Source organism: Ostrea edulis, chromosome 4, assembly GCF_947568905.1.
Source record: "Ostrea edulis chromosome 4, xbOstEdul1.1, whole genome shotgun sequence".
Lineage (NCBI taxonomy): Eukaryota > Metazoa > Mollusca > Bivalvia > Ostreida > Ostreidae > Ostrea > Ostrea edulis.
This window is the reverse complement of record NC_079167.1, coordinates 2,970,577-2,990,763: the sequence shown is the minus strand read 5'-3', so window position 1 is coordinate 2,990,763 and position 20,187 is coordinate 2,970,577. Positions and strand designations below refer to the sequence as shown.

Genomic DNA, 20,187 nt, shown 5'->3' with positions numbered 1-20,187 from the left:
AGCTTTGATTGTGGCATTTCAGTTTACTATGCATGAAGCCTCCATCTTGTATAATTCTTAAGTTATGCTCAAGTTTAAAGTTATAATGAAAGAATGAAACTGTCAAAACACAATAGGGTTTGACATTTGTGCTCATCACTTCATCATTTTTATCCCAACATGACTTTAGGGCACCTGATTTTTCATTTGCATTCTGCTTGTTCAGCAGAGTGAGTGCTTGGGATTGTTCCTGAGCACTCACTTCTGAACAGTGAATAACACAAAAGTGCTTGCGAGCATGTGAACTTGTGCCTTTGGTAGTTCACCTTCCAATCCCATATGGTATGAAATGTGTCAATCAGTAGATCTGTAATTATACCCACACTTTCTAAAGAAAGTTTGGGTATATTGTTGTGAGCATGGTCCATCCGTCTGTCACACTTTCTTCTTCCTCAAACTTATTTTTTAGTGTAAGCAGTAACCAATTAGTCTTTTGGAATATGATAGGTGGTTTCCTGTAGATATGCAATAAGGTTTCCTAATTTTCAATTTTACAGGGGTCAAAAAACATTGTTTTTTTTCTAAATAAATAAAAAAAAATAATAACCCCACCTAGACGCTGTCATAAGACAGTAATACCCACATGGAAGTGTTAACCTTTAATACACTCTTCGTCATACTTGTGTAACTAGCAAAGAAGCCACAATAGTAATTTATAATTTACTTGAATATACATAATAAATTTAGCATAAAATGCTCAGCTGAGAATATGACCTTTGAGCCTCTTGGAAGAATACATTACTGATACATTGCCAGAAATATATAATCTTAATGCACATGATGTATTGATTATTCTTTTTGGCAAGTGTCCCAGGGTCACTCATCAGTCTATGATTTCTCAAATACCTTCAAAACAGATGAGGTCCTCATCCCTATACCATGCATATTATTGATGTATATGTCAAGATGCACTGAGTATTCTGTTGGGAAAGTGCCATTTGGTCATCCAAAAACCTACCTACTACTATTTCATAATTACTGAAATACGTTTAAAACAATTCAGGCCCTGACCCCTAAACCATATATAGTTCTGCAGTACATATCAAGATGCATTGAGTATTCTGATGGACAAGTGCCCCAGGGTCATCCCAACCCCCATCATTTCCTGATTGTTCAAATATCTTTAAAATGGTTGAGATTCCATCCCTTATATTCTTGTTACACATGACACAATTAAGCACTAATTACCAGGTTTTTAGTCCATCGTTTTCTACCCCATTTGCCCCTCAAGGTGAAAAAGAAAATTCTGAAAACTTTTTGCACATCTAAAGGACACCACCAATCATCATATCCCAAAAAATGATTTGGCTACTGCATTAAATGTAAGAGGAGTTACTTGAATGTAAAAATTTGATCCCCTATTGTGACCCCACCCTACCCCATGCAGTATGTTAGAAAGCTTTTGTGTAAATTTCAACTTCTTAAAAAGAAGATTTTAAAAGATTTTCCATATATACAGTCAAACTTGTTTTAAGTGGCCACCTTAGGGAAGTTATGAAAGTGGCCACTTATGACAGGTGGCCTCTTATTCCAGTTTGCCCTGGGACTATGATTTTTACAAACTTGAATCAGCATTATGTCGGAACAGCCAGTCAATCAATATATGAACAAGTTATAAACTTTATTACACTTCACTGAGTAAAATAAGGTGAATTTCATAAAAATCAATATATGCACCCAGGGGTGCATGAGCTGAGTTGCATGGGATACATTGTAAAGTCAGGAATGATGTGGCATATTTATAATTGTGAAAAACTAATTTCAGTTTTAAACTTTTCGAATTACTGTATAGAAACCATATTTGTCTGAAGTTTTCAATCTATATTCGGTCACTGTGACCTTGACCTTTGTTCTCCAAAATCAATAGGGGCCTTGCTTTGCTGGTATCCAACAATATATCCAAGTTTCATTTGATGCCCACCCTCAAATTTGAACAAACTTGAATCTGCACTACCTGGAGATGCTTGCATATCAATGGGACTCATCATGGCCCTGTTGTTCTTGAGAAGAAGATATTTAAAGAATTTTCCTATATATCCTCATGTAAAACTTTTATTCCCTATTGTGGTCCCATCCTAGCCTGAAGGTCATGATTTGAACAAACTTTAATCTGCACTATCTGGGGATGCTTGCATATTAATATGATTTAATGGCCATGCTGTTCTTTAGAAGATTTTCCCTATATATCCCCAGGTAAAATTTTGATCTCCTATTGTGGCCCCACCCTACCCCTGGGGGGGGGGGGGTACCATTTGAACAAACTTGAATCTACACTATATCAGAAAGCTTTCATGTAAAATGCAATACCCATGGTTTGATAAGAAGATTTTTGAATGACCCATCCCTAATTTTGCCTTTTCTAGATTATCTCCCCTTGGAAGGAGGCATGACCCTTCATTTGAACAAACTTGAATCCCCTTCACCCAAGACACTTTGTGGCAATTTTGGTTGAAATTGGTCCAGTGGTTCTGGAGAAGAGGTTGAAAATATGACAAGTTTATGCATGACAACAGACAAAAACAGATTGCAATAGGTTGCCCAAGTGACTCAAGTGAGCCAAAAAAAACTTCCTTTAATGTTTATTGTATTGGAAGATAACATCCCGGATTGTTGTAACATACACTCCAGCAAATATTTGTAAAATGATTAATCTTTAAAATCTCAAATCTTCACTTTCATAATAATACTAAAAGTCAAATGTCTGTTATATTGGATAAAAGCAATCACTCACATCTGTTCAGTGGACAGGTTCTCCCAGTGTGCGATAGGGTAGGTGAACACTCTCTCTGCTGAACAAGATGACCTGTTAACGAGTTGTGGCCTCTGAATTTTTTCATTCAAAATTTTCATTCAAAATACATATTATTCAAAGGAAATATTTAAAAATTTCAATAATGAATGTGTGTTACTATTACTTTCTACAGTCTTCATCATATTTTAATAACCAAAAATTCTACAGCTGGTGTGCACTGCAACAATGTGGCCATTTTTGCCCGGAGTCAAACTTCAATTCAATAACAGAGAAGAGTATCGTAAATGATACATAATACGCTCGTGAGAAGGTTATACAGAGTGCATGTTTGTTTTTTAAGACAATGAAATGAAAAAATTCACAACATCATTCATTACCTCTACCATACATGGATATTTACTCAGTGGGATTTTCTCGAGTCATTATAACAACCAACCACTTTAAAATGATAAAATTAATAATCACATTTTATGCATCAATCTCCAGTCATGTATACATGTAGCCATGATTTGGACGCACTTGAATCTGCACTATATCAGGAAGCTTTCAGCTCTTCTGGCCCAGTGGTTCTTGAGAAGAAGATTTTTAAATAATTGCACAATTGCATTTTTGTGATTATCTCCTTTTTGAAGGGGGCATGGTTCTTCATTTGAACAAACTTGAAAGCCCGGCCTTCACCCAAGGATGCTTTAGGCCAAGTTTGGTTATAATTGGCCCAGTGGTTCTGGAGAAGAAGTCGAAAATGCAAAAAGTTTACAGACAGATGAAAAGACAACAGACAACAGGTGATCAGAAAAGCTCACTTTGAGCTAAAAAACCGAAATTCCTACCACAAATCAGCGATTCATATCTTTAAAAAACACAAATTTTGGCATACTCTTCATATCATTACTAGTGCTAGTTGCTCTGGTTTTTTTCTTCTCTCTCCTTTCTGTTTTCTGTTTCAGTTGTACATTGCTTCTGAACCTTTTCACTGGTGGAGTTACAGTTACCACAGGCGTTTTCACTTTCTTTTTCTTTTTACCAGCTACCTTTGGAGTTGTTGCTAAAATTCAGGTGTTTCACATTGAGTAACATCATGTGATAAGATATACAAGTACTTTCAAACAAAATACTCAAGTCTGATTTGCCAAGAAGTGCATGAAAAACAAGTTTCAACAGTGAGTAAAAATCACAATCTCCTGTGGCCCTTTTCACAAAAAATCCTACAATTACAATGAATATATCAAAACATTGTAATTCTTTTATAATTCTGCACTCATATATTTCTGAATGAGCAAAACTAAATATATACATTGGTGATAAAACTCTATTCTTACTCAGGGCACAGTTGCACTCAGTTGAGTATAAGGCAGAGACAATTTTTTTTATCTTAGTCATAAGATTTTTTTGTGAAAATGGCCACAGGATACTATTATTTAGCAATGTGTAACATTACTTTAAAAGAACAGGTAACCTTTATCATATGTGCTGAAAATATGTGCTTATCAAGGGTGTAGCTTCGTTAGGTTCGAGTAAGCACGTGCCTATATATATTTTTAAGAAAATGTCTTTCATAAATTTTTACACAAATTGATATCTTCATATATATTTCTCGTTATATTATTATTCCGTCAGACGTTTTCTTTTCACAATACATTTTACATGGCATCAAGAAGCTTGACAGTGCCACAAATAAACCCAACAAGGAAAGTGCTTATTTGGATTTTGGAAACATTATGTATGAATCAAATAACCAGATTCCAGACAATTGCAAGGTGGAAATTCTTACTGTGAATTTACAGTAAGTGTGAACGACTCAGCTTCTCAAGTTCATTCGCGGTCTCGGATAGTTGATTTCAAAACAAATCTGTCAATGATAACTCATCAAGGAAAGAACAATCACTGCGATTGGACCAATATTTAAAGGGGTGGGAATAAAAATAATTTTAGATGGGCACACATGTCTTTACACTAGCGTGTCATTACATAATCTTTTAGCACGATCCAGCTGAAATGCAAACTAAACTTGTATTCTTCTGAGAGGAAGCCTTTGACTAAATATCAGGGCAATATCTGTATCCGTAATGAAAAAAAGCCCAGAAAACTGTTTGACCTATTTTTTCAAAAAGTAGGTCAAGCATGGACCAATCCAGCTGAAATGCAAATTAAACTTGTATTCCTTCGAGAGGAAACCTTTGACTAAATATCAGGGCAATATCTGTATCCGTAATGAAAAAAAGCCAAGAAAACTGTTTGACCTTTTTTTAGCTCAAAAGTGGGTCAAGGATGGACCAATCCGGCTGAAATGCTACCTGAACTTGTATTCCTCTGAAAGGAAGCTTATGTGTAAATTTCATGGCAATATCTGTAATGAAAAAAAGTCTGGAAAACTGTTTGACCTACTTATAGCCCTGAAGTAGGTCAAGGATGGACCAATCCAGTTGAAATGCAAACTCGCTCTTACAATTCTTCAGGGAGATATTGTGACCAAATTTCAAAGTTGTACATGCATCCGTTACGGACAAAATTACCCGGGACGAACGGATGGACAGCCAGCCAGCCGCACGGACAGCGCCATAACATAATACGTCCCGTCTAGTGACGGACGTATAAAAATCAACAGACCAAGATGAAATTCGAACTTGATCTGTAACTTGTTATGGCAAAGCAATGTACCAAATATCAAATGAATATCTGCAAGTACAACCAAAAAAGTTTGGAAAACTGATAATTCATGCTTTTTTTCTAAGTCCAAGGGCCATAACTAAGTGAAAAATCAATTGACCAAGACGAAATTCGAACTTGATCTATAACTTGTTATGACAAAGCAACATACCAAATATAAAATAAATATCTGCTAGAACAGAGAGAAAAAAGTGCAGAAAACTGGACTGACGGACGGACGGAGCGCATACTTAAAGTCTTGTAACGTTTCTGGGTTCGTTTTGGGATTCGGCTATTCTACCTGAATAGATCAGCAAAACATATTTCTCAATCACAGATTTAGATTACAAGTATTTACATAATAATCACTTCATTTCTCTGTAGCGTAAGCACTTATCTGGGCCTTAAGCGTATGCGCTTTTCAAGGACTAAAGCACACGCGCCTGTCGGGGACTAAAGTGCTCTAGCTTCATTTCAAAATACAAGCCAGCTAAACAGTATATATTTATATACTCAAAGTCTCGAAAGCCTATTTCAGGCACATAAGACTTTATTCAGTTTATACTAACAAAACCTTATTCTTTTCTGGCTACCTTTCACCACGGCCGTCAGACACAGAATGCTTATCATCCCGATTATATAGTACCCAGGTATCACGTGACCTCCGAGAACCTAAGGGAATGACAAATGTGAAACCGGAAGTTATCACAACGTCACTACAGGGAACGAAGGGATATTTTGATCTCGATTACGACTTTGCTTCAGTCTCCTTCAACTTCATCGGTAGGGGACTAATAAAGCAAATACTGCAAGCAGTTGAGGGTAACACTGGAAACTGTCATCCATCTAAAACCATTACCAAACCTCAGGTACGGTTTTGATGAAAATGGTCTTTTCCGGGTGGCAATTAATTTCGAATGTCACTCTCATCTATATGCAACATTAAAATATTCATAATATTATTGAAAAAAGATGTGTCAGCAGAACACAAATGCAGTAAAGTCAAATGTAGAAATTTATCGAAGTATAGTATTGAATGTGGTATTCAGATCAACGAACGGAAACAAACTCAAATTCGATCTGTAACTCATCAATATTCACCTGCATACAAAAAATCAGTTCAATATCTCAAGGAGTTTAGAAAACAAGAGGCCTACAGGCCTTATCGGTCACCTGAATACTAGTGAAAAAGTATCACTACTCCTACGGGCTATGAAATCTAGAAAAAAATTGCTGTTCTGAATATCTAAGCTAAATTCTAATGTTCAGCAACAGTATTTATAAAACAAGATGTGTTCTTAAAACTTCACTGCCCTCAAAAGTGCATACACTGATGAAAGCTTTAAATAATAGGTGTATTAGCATTAAAACATCATTAGATATGACTAATTTGGACTCATCCTAAAGTCATAACCCTGGGTTGTGAAATTCACCATTTTTTGTACATCCTTTTCTGCTTAAGGACAACGTACGTTTGGGGCCAAATTTGGCCCCGCGTCCAAATTAAATGATATTCCTCAAAATTCTTTCATATGGTGTATACTTCCATAAAATGGTTATGATGTCTTCGTAAAAAGCTTTACTTATGTATCATACATATGTAAATACAGTATAGTTTACGATAACGTTGTGCCATTTTGACGTTACTTTATGCGACGTCATGAACAAGAAAACTATGTCATGAACTCAATATGAAAATAATCCAATTTATGTCGCCGTATGCTCAAAGTTTTATTAAACAAATGTGCACTATGATTTTTATTTGAAAAGTTTAATTGACTATTTTCGAAAGTTTTAATCAATTGTAGATAATTCGATGCGGCGGATGCTGTGATTTGAAGGACGATTAGTGTAATTGTATCTAAGAATGGTAGAGCAACCCATATATATTCATTCAATTTTAACATTGTATTTACATTTGCATCCAATTTGCATTGTTTTATTCTAAATTAAATGAATATCATATATGTACGTAGCGCGTGGTTACCTAAAGTTATTCTTAACCTAACAAAAAATAATCTTGTCGGTATCATATTCAATGTTTTAGCATATACACTTGCATCTATTAATTACACTCTTTATTTGAAAAAAAAATGTACAGACTCCTGACAATTATCTTTAAATAACAAATCTTTCAATGCATTAGTATTTACGCAAAGGAAAAAAGTTTGAATCATAAATCATATCATTGTCTCAAACCACGTCCGAAGTTTTACACCCCACCCACCCCTCCCCTTCTACCTTTTGATACATGCCGATATGAAAACAACCTTGGTTTCCCTATCTAATAAATCATTCAACAATTCCTTTTCTGCCAGTTTCTAACGATGAATGAAGCAGAAAATGTCTATTAACAGTACCAAAGTCAATCACTATGACAGTGCATCAGCATATATAATGCCGTCAGTCAAAGATATTTATATTTTCCAGTAATTGTCAAAATAATGAAAGGTGTAAGATCTAATCAGTTTTTGACACTAAGTTTTTTCACTATACTAGTGAAAAGGACTACTAGAATCTATAATTTACTAGTCCTGCTGATTTGTGACTAGTCCAGCTGCTGAAAGTAGACGGCCGAGTCACGATGCGACGAGGGGAAGAGTGCGAGAGGGGCTTGTCCCCTCTTAAAGAGGGTGGGAGTCCAGGAAAAAAATCTAGATGCAAATTGTTCATTTGAGACAAATAAATGAAAATTTTATGACCAAATGTAGCCTCTTTTTCCTGAGTCTCTCATCAAACCATCATATTTATGCTTGAATATCATGAAGAATACGTCGATGTGTAACATAGTACCGTATTTTGTCGAATATGATATGCACTTTTTTTCAAGGATTTTTGGTGTAAAAAAGGGGTGTGCATTGTTTACCAAATAGTTTTTTTTTTAAGTTGAAACTCGGCGGTTAAGTAATGTTTTACTCGGAGACATATCGTATGCTTGTTCACGTTTTTCACCTAATCGATCTCAAGAAAATTAATACAGAACGTAAAATTGTAGAAAATATTATACTTAACAATATGTAAATAATTAAATTATTATAAAACAGCCAATTAAGTTTTATTCGATCTTACATTCATATTAGATATTCATTATCGTGCAAAAGTGCCACGATATCATCATACCGTGACCATGACCGGCACACGTTTTTCGAAGCCATCGTTGTGTACAAGGACCTCGTCACTTGATTTTGTCAGACACCTATTCAGGGTACTTTCTGCATGCTGCACTATTTCCATGGATCTGGGAATATGTGATTTTCTTTTGTAGTAAATGACATGCGACTGACGTACTTCATCTATCTAAATGTAGCGAAATTTCGGAGAGTTGTTTGAATTCTTCATTTCACTACCGTCTCCAAATAATGGTAGTGTACGATTGTAACACATTGAACAATTGTTCAATATTTTTACTTTATTTCTATAACGTCGGCTATTTGAATTATTTGAAGTTTCAACAAAGAAAATATCGAGTGTTCAAACTTTAATGCTACATAATATCATGCTTTGCTAAAATTAATATATTATTACCGCGCTGTATTCAAATTCCTGTGCTTTGCTGAGAACTTACATTATTTCCACAAAGATTTCTAGTGAAATTTAAATTGAAAAAAGCCAAAAATACTGCTTGGTTAGAATGTTTACATTAATCACCGGTAATTATGTATATTGGGAAAAGGATATCAAACAATCGTTCCAGTTTTATACAAATGATAATATTGTGCTCAGGTTTAGTCCTCATTACTTTGTGCACAAATTACATGCAACTTTAATTCCAGAGGGGAGGGGGTGTCCGGACCTCCACTCTAGATCCGCGCATGATTCGGATATACATGTAGTCATTAAGCGGTGTTTTGTGCACATGCCACTAAATGTAAAGTGACCGACGGTGAGTGGGATGGTTAAAGTGTAAATGCAGGAAAAGAAAGTATTCCTTATGTGTGTAAATCGCGTTCTAATACTTCAACACCAGTTCCACGATTTAATGATGAAAATAGTAACCAATGACTAGCTATCATGTATTTTTAAATAAGACTATATCACAGAACACGTGTGTCAGTTATCGACAAATGTTAAGGCGATTTTATAAACAAATAATTATTACAGCGACGTAGCAACAGGGGAATTTGGCCCACACATTCTTTTGTTTTGAGAATGTAGTTTTTCCATAAATTTTACATGCGAATTTTGATTTATCCCCCCCCCCCCCTTTATGGTAATACTGAATGCTTGCGAAAATTTAAGTATGAAACGATTAGAGTTGTAGATCTGTTGACATTGATTGCAAATGCAGTAAGAATCGTTCGTTTCTACTAAAAATGTTTTCTTAAGAAATGTTTTTTATCTATTTTTTTTTTTTTACATGTAAAGATCGGGGTTCATTGGGTTTTGTCCTCTTGGAACACACAATACAAGCGTATACTTTATCTTTTAGCTTACAAATGAGTTTTAATTTAGATATCTAAATACTACATCGTTCATCTATCAACTACCAACATTCAATCTTATAGCAGGGTAGATGCGAATATTCCATTACCATATACATGTATATCATGGAGTAACTTCTCCTAAAGGAGTTCGACAACTTTGTAATATAAACGACAGATCGATGAAGTTGGAATTGTTTTGATAGGTAACACGCATGTCATAAAACTACAGGTACTGCAGCATGTAAATAATGAACAATATATTGTAATGAATTGATTTTCAAGTGTATATATTTAAAGCAATATAAGCTGTCGGCGGCGGCAATTTTCTTAAATTACGAAAGTGTCGCTAAAACGTTTTTTCAATGCGAAATATAAAATTCTAAATTCTGTATGTTTGACTTGCTACTAATTCAATTTTTGCGGGGAAAATATAACCGAATTTTGCATTCGAACTCGCACTATTATGCTCTGGTATAAAGGTACCGATTAAGCTATCGCGCTTTCATTTTCGATATTATTAAACTTTTTATTTTATAAACAAAGATTGCATTCGGTTGCAGACGTGCATTTTTTTTTAAAAGCCAGGCCAAAGCCATACTAAAATTCTTACTTAATAACAAACGTATTATGTATCATGAGTGGGTTTTTAATTCAAATAGATAATCATTAGATGTGTCTGACACAATGCTTAATACAATATTAGAATAGCATTTGAAATTGCACATGCAACATACCCAATAAGTTATAATTAGCCTACATGTACGTTAAAATATTATGACTGGCAAGGTGTATTTAGACATGTATTTAGATACGCATTGTAGCCACCACAGTATATGCACACCAATTAAGAGGGATAATTCATATCATAAACCATCTATGATAAAAAAGAATATGTGATTGAACTTTGCCATGTGTTACATTAATTGCGTTGATATCATTGCGTATCTATATCAAACATAAAATTGGAATTGGAAATATCTGTGTCGAAGATTCCAATTCTCTGATTACACACTATCTTCTTCAATGCAAACTACTAGAGTCTTATAAAATTTAATATGCTGTACATATGCATATTATTTATTCATTAAACTTGTATATATGAACACCATCAACGTTGAAATTTGTATTACAGATGAACGCGGGAAAAGGTTAAACATTAAATTTAATAGTCTGCTCATTTACCAACCAAGTCGAAATTTTCCTCATTACTGACTTTCAACATGATTAATTTGTACACAAAATATCTTTGTGGTTGTTGCATGTGCTCTATCTTTAAAATGGTTTCAAAGGCATAAAAAACGGCTAATTTCGGCGATTTCAGTAAATCATGTCAATCGGAGAGAAGGAAAATGACGTCACAGAACATATTACGTCACTAATTTTCACATGTATCATCAGGGCCAATGCCCTCGTGCATAATCATAATGATTAAACCAAGTGAAACCACATTTTAAATTTATCTTAATTTTGTGGCGAAATTTGGGCCTTAATGTACCTTGCTCTTTCTAAGTATGCATTTAGATTTTATACAGTATCAGCAAACTTACACATAAATACTATATACTAAGTTTGGCCCCACCCTGGGGTCAGAACCCCTACTCTGGAGATCATCAAATTAACAATTTTGGTAAAAGACTACCTGTTTCAATTTAGTATCAATAGCACTAAAGAAGATGTAATTTAAGTGTTTTACATGTAAACACTATATACCAAGTTTGGCCCCGCCCTGTGGTCAGAACTTCTACCCTGGGGATCATGAAATTTACAATTTTGGTAGAGGCTTCCTTGCTCTACATCACTATGCATTTAGTTTTACTTACATGTGCACGGTTCTTGAAAAGAAAATTTATGAAAATTGGTTAATTTTGGGCAGTTTTGCCCCGCCCCTAGGGCCCCAGGGGTGCTGGAATCCTGAAATTTACAATTTATGTCCCCCTCACCCCAATGATGATTCATACTAAATTTGATAAGAATTGGAATGATAGTTATCAAGAAGAAGTTAAAAATGTCTATTGTTCACACATTTAATAACTGACCATTTTGGCCCCACCCTGATACCAAAATCCCTACCCCTGGATCAATCAAATTTACAATTTTGGTAAAGGACTACCTGTTCTTTCTAAATATCTATTCATTTTCAATTTAATATCAATAGCACTAAAGAAGATGTCAATTAAGTGTTTTACACATAAACACTATATAACAAGTTTGGCCCGCCCTGGGATCAGAACCCATACCCTGGGGATCATGAAATTTACAATTTTGGTAGAGGCCTTCCTGCTCTACATCACTATGTATTTAGTTTTTCTTACATGTGTGTGATTCTTGAGAAGAAGAGTTTTGAAAATTGGTCAATTTTGGGCAGTTTTTGCCCCGCCCCTAGGGCACCAGTGGTGCTGGAGTCCTGAAATTTACAATTCATGTCCCCTTGTCCCAATGATACTTCATACCAAATTTGAAAAGAATTGGACTGGTAGGTATTAAGAAGAAGTTAAAAATGTTCAATTGTTATCGCACGACGGACGACAACCAATTGCAATAGGTCAGCTGAGTTTACTCAGGTGACCTAAAAAAGTTTGGAAAACTGGGTGTTGTGGAAGGACGCTATGTTAAGAGGGCACAACGCCATAAAAAATCAACAAACCAGAACAAAATTCAAACTTGATCTGTAACTCAATATACACCTGCATACAAAAAATCAATTCAATATCTCAAGGTGTTTAGGACAACAGGCCCATGGGCCACATTGCTCACCTGAATCACCTTGGCCCATATCTAAAGATTTTCCCTCTATATTTGCATGTAAAACTTTGATCCCCTATAGTGGCCCCATCCTACCCCCGGGGGCCATGATTTTGACAAACTTGAATCTACACTACGTCAGAAAGCTGTCATGCAAATGTAAACTTCTTTGGCCCAATGGTTCTTCAGAAGATTTTTAAAGATTTTTTTTCTATATATTAGTGTGTAAAACTTTGATCCCCTATTGTGACCCTATCCTACTCCCAGGGGCCATGATTTTAACAAACTTGAATCTGCACTATATCAGGAAGCTTTCATGTAAATCTCAGCTTTTATGGCACAGTGTTTCTTGAGAAGATTTCTAAAGATTTTCCATATATATTTGTATATAAAACTTTGATCCCCTACTGTGGCCCAATCCTATTCCCAGGGGTCATGATTATAACAAACTTGAATCTGCACTATGTAGGGAAACTTTCATGTAAATGTCAGCTCTTCTGACCCAGTGGTTTTTGAGAAGATTTTTAAATGATGCCACCCTATTTTTGCCCTTCATTTGAACAAACTTAAAAGCCTTTCATCCAAGGATGCCAAGTTTGGTTGAAATTGGCTCAGTGGTTCTGGAGAAGAAGATGAAAATGTGAAAAGTTCACGCTGACGACAACAGACAATGGACAAATTTTGAACGAAAAAGCTCACTTAAGCCTTTGGTTCAGGTGACCTAAAAAAAAAAAAATCCGGAAAACTGGGTGTCTTAGAAGGCCGGACAAGGGTAAAACTATATGCCTCGACCACTTTGTGGCAGGGGCATAAAAAGATGAAAAATACACATGCACTTCTGCTCCATGCTACAATAAGGACTAGTGATTTTTTCTTCAAGACAACAAAATGAAATTACTTTTTGGTTCCTTTTTAACACAACCACTTGAATAGAGTGATGCTGAAGAGATCTTCAGTGGAGATTCTGCATTAGATGCCTTTGATGACACAGAAACTTCATTCTCATAGATTTTGCTGGTGCTTTTATGAGTGGAACCTTTGTCAACCTTTTTCATCCTCTGTTTGTTTGACTCAGTATCAATGTAGTCATGACCAGTCTCTGTTCTCTCTGTACACCGCCTGTCTCGAATTAAGTGCATGGGAGTACAGGGATTGGAAACTTTGCAGATATTCTTCTCAATAGGCTTTTGCATTTCCTGTAGAACATATCACTGTACATATACTATCTGTTCTGGTCAGAAAAATTCATTGATTGTCACACATATGCTACAAATTTGAAATGGATTTTGACTAAAGTGACTACTGATAGATATAAAGATGAAGCAACCTCAAAGGGCCAGTAAAAATTTGTGAAAATATCTTTGAACATCCAATACTGTAGATCACTTTTATTTCACGAGACCTTATTTTTCGTGTAAATTATCCATGGGGCAAAACTTTCACGAATTTTTACTTATTACTCAAGTTTTCTATGTGTAAGAGTTTATTCATGAGAACTAAATATATTAAAGTATCACTTCTATTTTCTCCTATTTCCAATTTTGTGAATTTGTCGACTCCTGGAGTGACAATTTTAAAACCTTTCCACTGATATGTCACATAACCATCTTTCTAAATCTGTACTTGGCTTACCAACACTATCCCTGGATTGACTATTGCAAGAGAAATCTTAATTGTGTGTAAGAAATATCTGATAGACTTGTGAGCAACCCTTCCTCATAAATATTTGTAGATGCAAACCCATTGTTTTGTCTATGCACATGGTGTTGACATTGGTGATTCACAGTACAAGTAACAAGAAAAGAAAAAGATTGTTTGATGCCTGTTTAATGTTCAGAAGAACTTTTTTAAACTATTGTACTGGTATATGATTCCTCAGCTCAGGTGAGCTAAAAATCTTGGTAGAGGCCTTCCTGCTCTACATCACTATGTATTTAGTTTTTCTTACACATGTGTGGTTGTAAAGAACATTTTTTAAACTTTGGTCAATTTTTGGCAGTTTTGCCCCACCCCTAAGGCCACAGGGGTACAGGAGTCCTGAAATTTACAATTTATGTCCCCCTTCTCCCAATCTAATGAAAATTAGATCTTTTGATAGTAGGTGAGCGCATTAAAGGATCTAATTTTAATTATTTTGCCATTGTCCCAAAGGTGCTTCATACAAAAATTCAAACAAATTGGAATAGTAGTTTTTAAGAAAAACTTAAAAATGTTCAATTGTTAACGCATGATGGATGACGACACACAACAACCAATTGCAATAGGTAAACTCAGGTGACCTAATAAAGTGGAATTTTACTGTATATAATGTCTATTGAACGCTTCAATGGAACTTACAAAAACAAATGGCACGACTTTTTAAATGGGAGGATCGCTTGGGGAACATCTATAAAGGTCCCCATTATTACTAGCACCAGTTTCATTTGCTCTTAGCATGGAAAAATTTAATTTACCTGAAAGTCATCTCTCGAAATTTTCACAGGAAACTCCACTGTAGATACCTTCTGTGAGTTCTGTAATAATTACATGCATGGTTACAATATTTCAATCACAAAAATAATCCTTCTTTACTTAATATACTTGAACTGCTCATATAGGTGACTCTCAATAACTGGAAGTCCATGAAACCACTGGAAAACTATAAGATATGAAGTTTTTAAGAATTGGTTAAATAACAAATTTTAAGTTAACAACCCCAAAATTCACCTTTGCTGGGATCAATGCTGTGCCGCTGGTCAATCAAAACAAGACATTAAGACAATGGAGCTCGATTTGATTGACAGCTGCGGGCACCCTGACTATTGTCAGCCTGTGAATTGGGCATATAAATTAAAGGAAAATGCTGAAAATTAGTTAAAATCAACGTCTAAAACGACTTGTTGAGATTTTTTTTTTTTTACCTTTGTCACACATATTCCTGCATTTCAATTTTAAACAAGAGGCCCATGGGCCACATTGTTCACCTGAGCCACCTTGATGTAAAAATAAAAAGAATTCATTGGTCATTTATTTTTCAGGGGGTGAAAATATGTCTGTTTTGGTGAATAAATGCCTTCTAAAAATTGCATAATTGCTCATAAGGAGCCGTGCTACTACTTCATATAAAAATAAATGGACATCTTAATACAAATTATATTAATTAAGGCTTTAACTTCAATTTGATATAAGATTTGTATCCCTTACTCTTTTTGTATAATTTTTAAACACCATCTGAAACACCTGTACCATTTATTACAGAAAGTCGACAAGAGGGGTTACTATGACAACCGTAGTGTCACAATTTCCGTGAAAACCATATACGATACTTTCATGATGATTTACAGATACTGTCAACTACAAAATATGTAAAAATTAAAAGAATTCACAGATTCATTAATTTTCAATGACCCATGTAATCATTCTCATTTATACAAAATAAATCAATTGAGCTTTAATTTTTACATGTTTGATTCATTAGATTTAATTATCAACGTTTCGATTATCCTGCACAAGAAAAATTACTAACATGAATTTTTCAATCTTACAAAAACGTACAGGTAATGCAGGTAACACAGATAACATCCTGTGTATTTGGGACAGTATACACAAGCTAGCAGGGTTCCCTCACATCTGCCAAAGGGGGGGGGGGGGGTGCACTTAACTTACCTGAGGAAAACAGACTGGTTGAAAACCTAGGCCTTTAAATTATGAAATCAAAAATCTGATCAATATATCTCAAATTTTATATAAACAGATTGCTCAGCACAAATGCTCAGTTATTGTGTAAGAAGATGATGTACTTACATTGTGACAAAATCAGGTCTGATTGTATCTTATTTACAATTTCGTGGTAGAAGAAATTGATACTGTCCTTAATTATCTCATCAAAATTCTCATCTTACTTAACATCTCAAAATTATAGTCTTGAAATTAACATCCCTGTTTCATACCTTACTCAATGCTACAATTAATTAACCGATACTTCAAGTTTTCAAGAGTGAAATATAATGAAATAGGTGTAATGAGACTAAGAATTTAATTCAAGAGATTGAAAGTTCCAGAGATCAAGAGAAAATTGGCTTGGTTATCCTGGGGAGTAAAATGGGTACCGAGATTTCACTGAGAGATCAAAAACTTTTAAAATCACTTGCAATTCTTTAGTGTGTTAGTCACATCCATTCAAACAAGAGGCCCATGGGCCACATCACTCACTTCAGCAAACCTTGGCCGTGCCATTGTTCAAGGTCAACACCAAAGTATAACAAGGTTTTGCCATAAAGAATCTATATACAAAATATGAAAGTCCTACCTTAACAGGAAATATCAAATAGGTCAGGTTTTTCTAAAAATAGGTCAAACTCCAAAGGTCAAAAGATCAAACACCATTGTGCCACACTGTCTTGCCATAAAGAATCTCTATACACAATATGAAAGCCCTAACTACAATAGTTCCAGATATACTTAATAGATTATGTTTTCTTAAAAGTAGGTCAAACTCAGAGTTGAGGGTCACAAGGTCAAAGGACATGATATGAAATGTCTTGCCATAAGATAAAGAAATTTACATTGCTCCTCAATATATTGCCAACTTTTGTTCAAGACAAATTTGGGCAATAGAGGGAGGTTGGCATTGAAACGAATTCACCGTTACGGACAATTCACAGAGCAGTCAAAAGAAATTCAATACTATCAAGTTATGTGGACTCCATTCTGTATAAACATTTAGATTATCTTGAGTTTAATTCAGCAATTATTAGTAATTAACCTGACCACCCGAATACCTTGTCCAGACTGTCACATTTCACCGCACCGCTATCAAAGTACAGGTGTGATTACGATAAGTGTTAGGAAATTGGCATTATTTTCGAGGGTAAACCCTATAAAATTTGACCATTTGCTTGTGAAAATCAGTGGCATATGGCATTATGCGAAGTTGGCATTATAATGGGGGTGTTATCATGGGAGAAAATCTGCTCTTTATGATTTTCAAGCAATAAGCAGGGGTGGCATTGTAGCAGTGTGTTTTAATTTGTATATATTATATGATACCGTATTTTTAATAAACATGAATAGTGCATATGGAATTAAAAGCACATTTTATAATTTAAGTCAAATTCCCAGATCCACCCCTTTATTTACTTAGTGTAATAGGTGAGTGAAAAGGTTCACAGGTCTTGCTATTTCATTGGCTATAGAACTGAGTTTTATTCAGTTAGAATCTAGAGAGTTTTTGGTCAGGTTGGTCGTGGCTTGCTTTTAAGCAGTTTTGGTATCTTTGTGCTGATTTGGTATTTTGGTTTTGACAAAGACATTATTAGACCTTCAAATCCAGACCTGACAGTAAGTACTAATTTTATTAACATTTATCTTCATAATATGTATATATAACTAATATCACTGTTTGAGAGAAGAGTGAAAGTTTAAATATTATGAAGAACAGTAAATATCAATTTAAAGTTATTTCCTCTCAGCATATGCTTATATTATATCTATAGTTATTATAGTGTATATAGTACTGTAATGATATATTTGTTATAAATAGATTAGAAGCATCCAGGCAGCATTTTGATGTTTGCATGCATTGGGCCTTGTCCCATAGATAGGTAATTAAATGATATTACCTTTTATTATATTTATAACATGTAATTTCATAGTGTTACATTATTTGTAATGCAACTGTAAATATTTGAGTAAAGTATATTTTACTATATTTGAATTAAGGGAGATAACTCTTAAGGTTGAAATGTACTCTCTATTGATTGTAAATCGCTGTGATATTCATTGTTACTATTTTGTCTTTTAGGGCCATTATTTTTTTTGTAATGGACATTTTGTAATCAACATTATGTAGTCATCGTCATCATCCTTATTCGTTTTACCATGCAATAAATGACTGCATTGTGAACCCTAAGCCAGGAGTTGGTTATTTCTATCTTAAAACCACCACCCCTGCAACAGCATTATAACAGGGGTCAATATATCGAGGGAACACTGTATACTCAAGATATGAAAGACTTTAGATAGTTCAGGACATATTGAATAGGATTTTTATTAAAAGTTGGTCAAACTTCCAGGTCAAGGTTCACACACCATTGCATCACATGAAAGATCTTGCCATAAGGAATGTCAATACAAAATATAAAAGCCCTAGCTTCAGGAGATACTGTAAACCAACTTATATTCACGTGCGAGAAATTTTCGCGAGGTTCCCAAGAACTTTTTCATCGCAAATATTTCTCGACACAAACCAGACCTTTAATGTTTCGGGTACGTTTAAGATTATCTTGGTTGTGAAAATTTGTCACCGTGAACCAGTTCATCATGGGTAAATCATGAAATAAAGTCGTCTTGAAAAGTCGACTTTCAGTATTTTTAAAGATATTTCCCATATATTAGCAATGGGCGCCGTCTGTAGGTGGCGCTGGTGGCAACATTTCCTGCAATCACAAAAAGTTTACCTCACTGCGCTAGGTACTTTTCACCATTTTATATGATAAAGCCCGAGGTTTAAATACGAAAGTAATGTGAAACGAAAGTAAGGAGTTCAGAGTTTACGTATATGGTGATATAGAAAGCACGTAACGTGGTACAAAATGACATTTTGTCGGTATTTTGAAGTGAGAAAATAAGTAGCAAGACCAGAAATCGGCCATATACACAGATTTTATGATGATATTTAAATAATTCGAACTTCCATTTTCATTAAACAACACTGAGGTAATACGTATATGTCCGGAGAATGTGGTAAAATAATTTTTTCAACCTGTTGAGTAGAATTTACAAGAACGATAACTCTAATATTTGTAAACGGAAACAAAGGGAAAATAAATCACGTGTACTTCATTGTCCACAATAAATCGCCAATATATGTGATTCAATGAAGTTTCCTGTTATCAAATTGTCATGTTTATTTTAAATATATAATTATCCTAGAGTTTGTACTTCACCTTGCAAATTGATACTGTGCCATCAGTAGGTGGCGCTCGCGGCATAAACAAAAGGTTGTTTTTAGGACCGCCTTGGCTGAGGCCACAAGCGGTGTCCAGGGCAGAGCCCTGGTAGGGGTGGAGGGGTTGTGTGAAGGGTAAATAACATAGCAATTTCAGGCCGACCAGCCCCTCTTTGTTCCAATTCTTAAGACGTCTCATTGCAGAAAATGATCCTTCGCAAGGCACAGAACCAACTGGCATGCTACTTTCCAGCATGTATAACTGCTTTGTTTTGCCCTCACTAGTGGCTTTGGTACAATCTTATAATCTTTTTTATCAAGGATATTGATAAAGAACAATTAAGATATACATATGTAATTGAAACAATGATATTTGTGTAGAATTTCATACAGAAATACTATCATTTTCCTCGTCCGGTAGCTAAAATGACCGAGGGTAGGTATGTTTATTAGCGTTTTGAAGCAATATCGATACTTATTTTCAATAAAATATCGTCATATTCATATTTTGCACACCCCAAAAAGGTAGAATAGGCATCAAGTTCATTTCTGTTTGGTCTATTTTCACCAATATTACTTGAGGTCAAATATTTACACAAGACAGAAAAATAACTTCATGGAAATATGTGAGGGTACTCGTGTTTGCCTGTCAATTG

General features: G+C 34.9%; 1 protein-coding gene across 1 annotated transcript in view; it reads right to left on the bottom strand.

Annotated features, from left to right (window-relative positions):
• The window catches only part of LOC125668826 (synaptonemal complex protein 2-like), a 104,524-nt gene that overhangs the window by 46,157 nt on the left and 38,180 nt on the right, over positions 1–20,187 (bottom strand). The window contains exons 14-17 of the mRNA XM_056164389.1: positions 15,057–15,116; positions 13,502–13,799; positions 3,669–3,836; positions 2,771–2,842 (exon numbers count right to left, since the gene is read on the bottom strand). Coding sequence (XP_056020364.1) covers positions 2,771–2,842; positions 3,669–3,836; positions 13,502–13,799; positions 15,057–15,116 — 598 coding nt within the window. The remainder of the gene's footprint in view (positions 1–2,770; positions 2,843–3,668; positions 3,837–13,501; positions 13,800–15,056; positions 15,117–20,187) is intronic.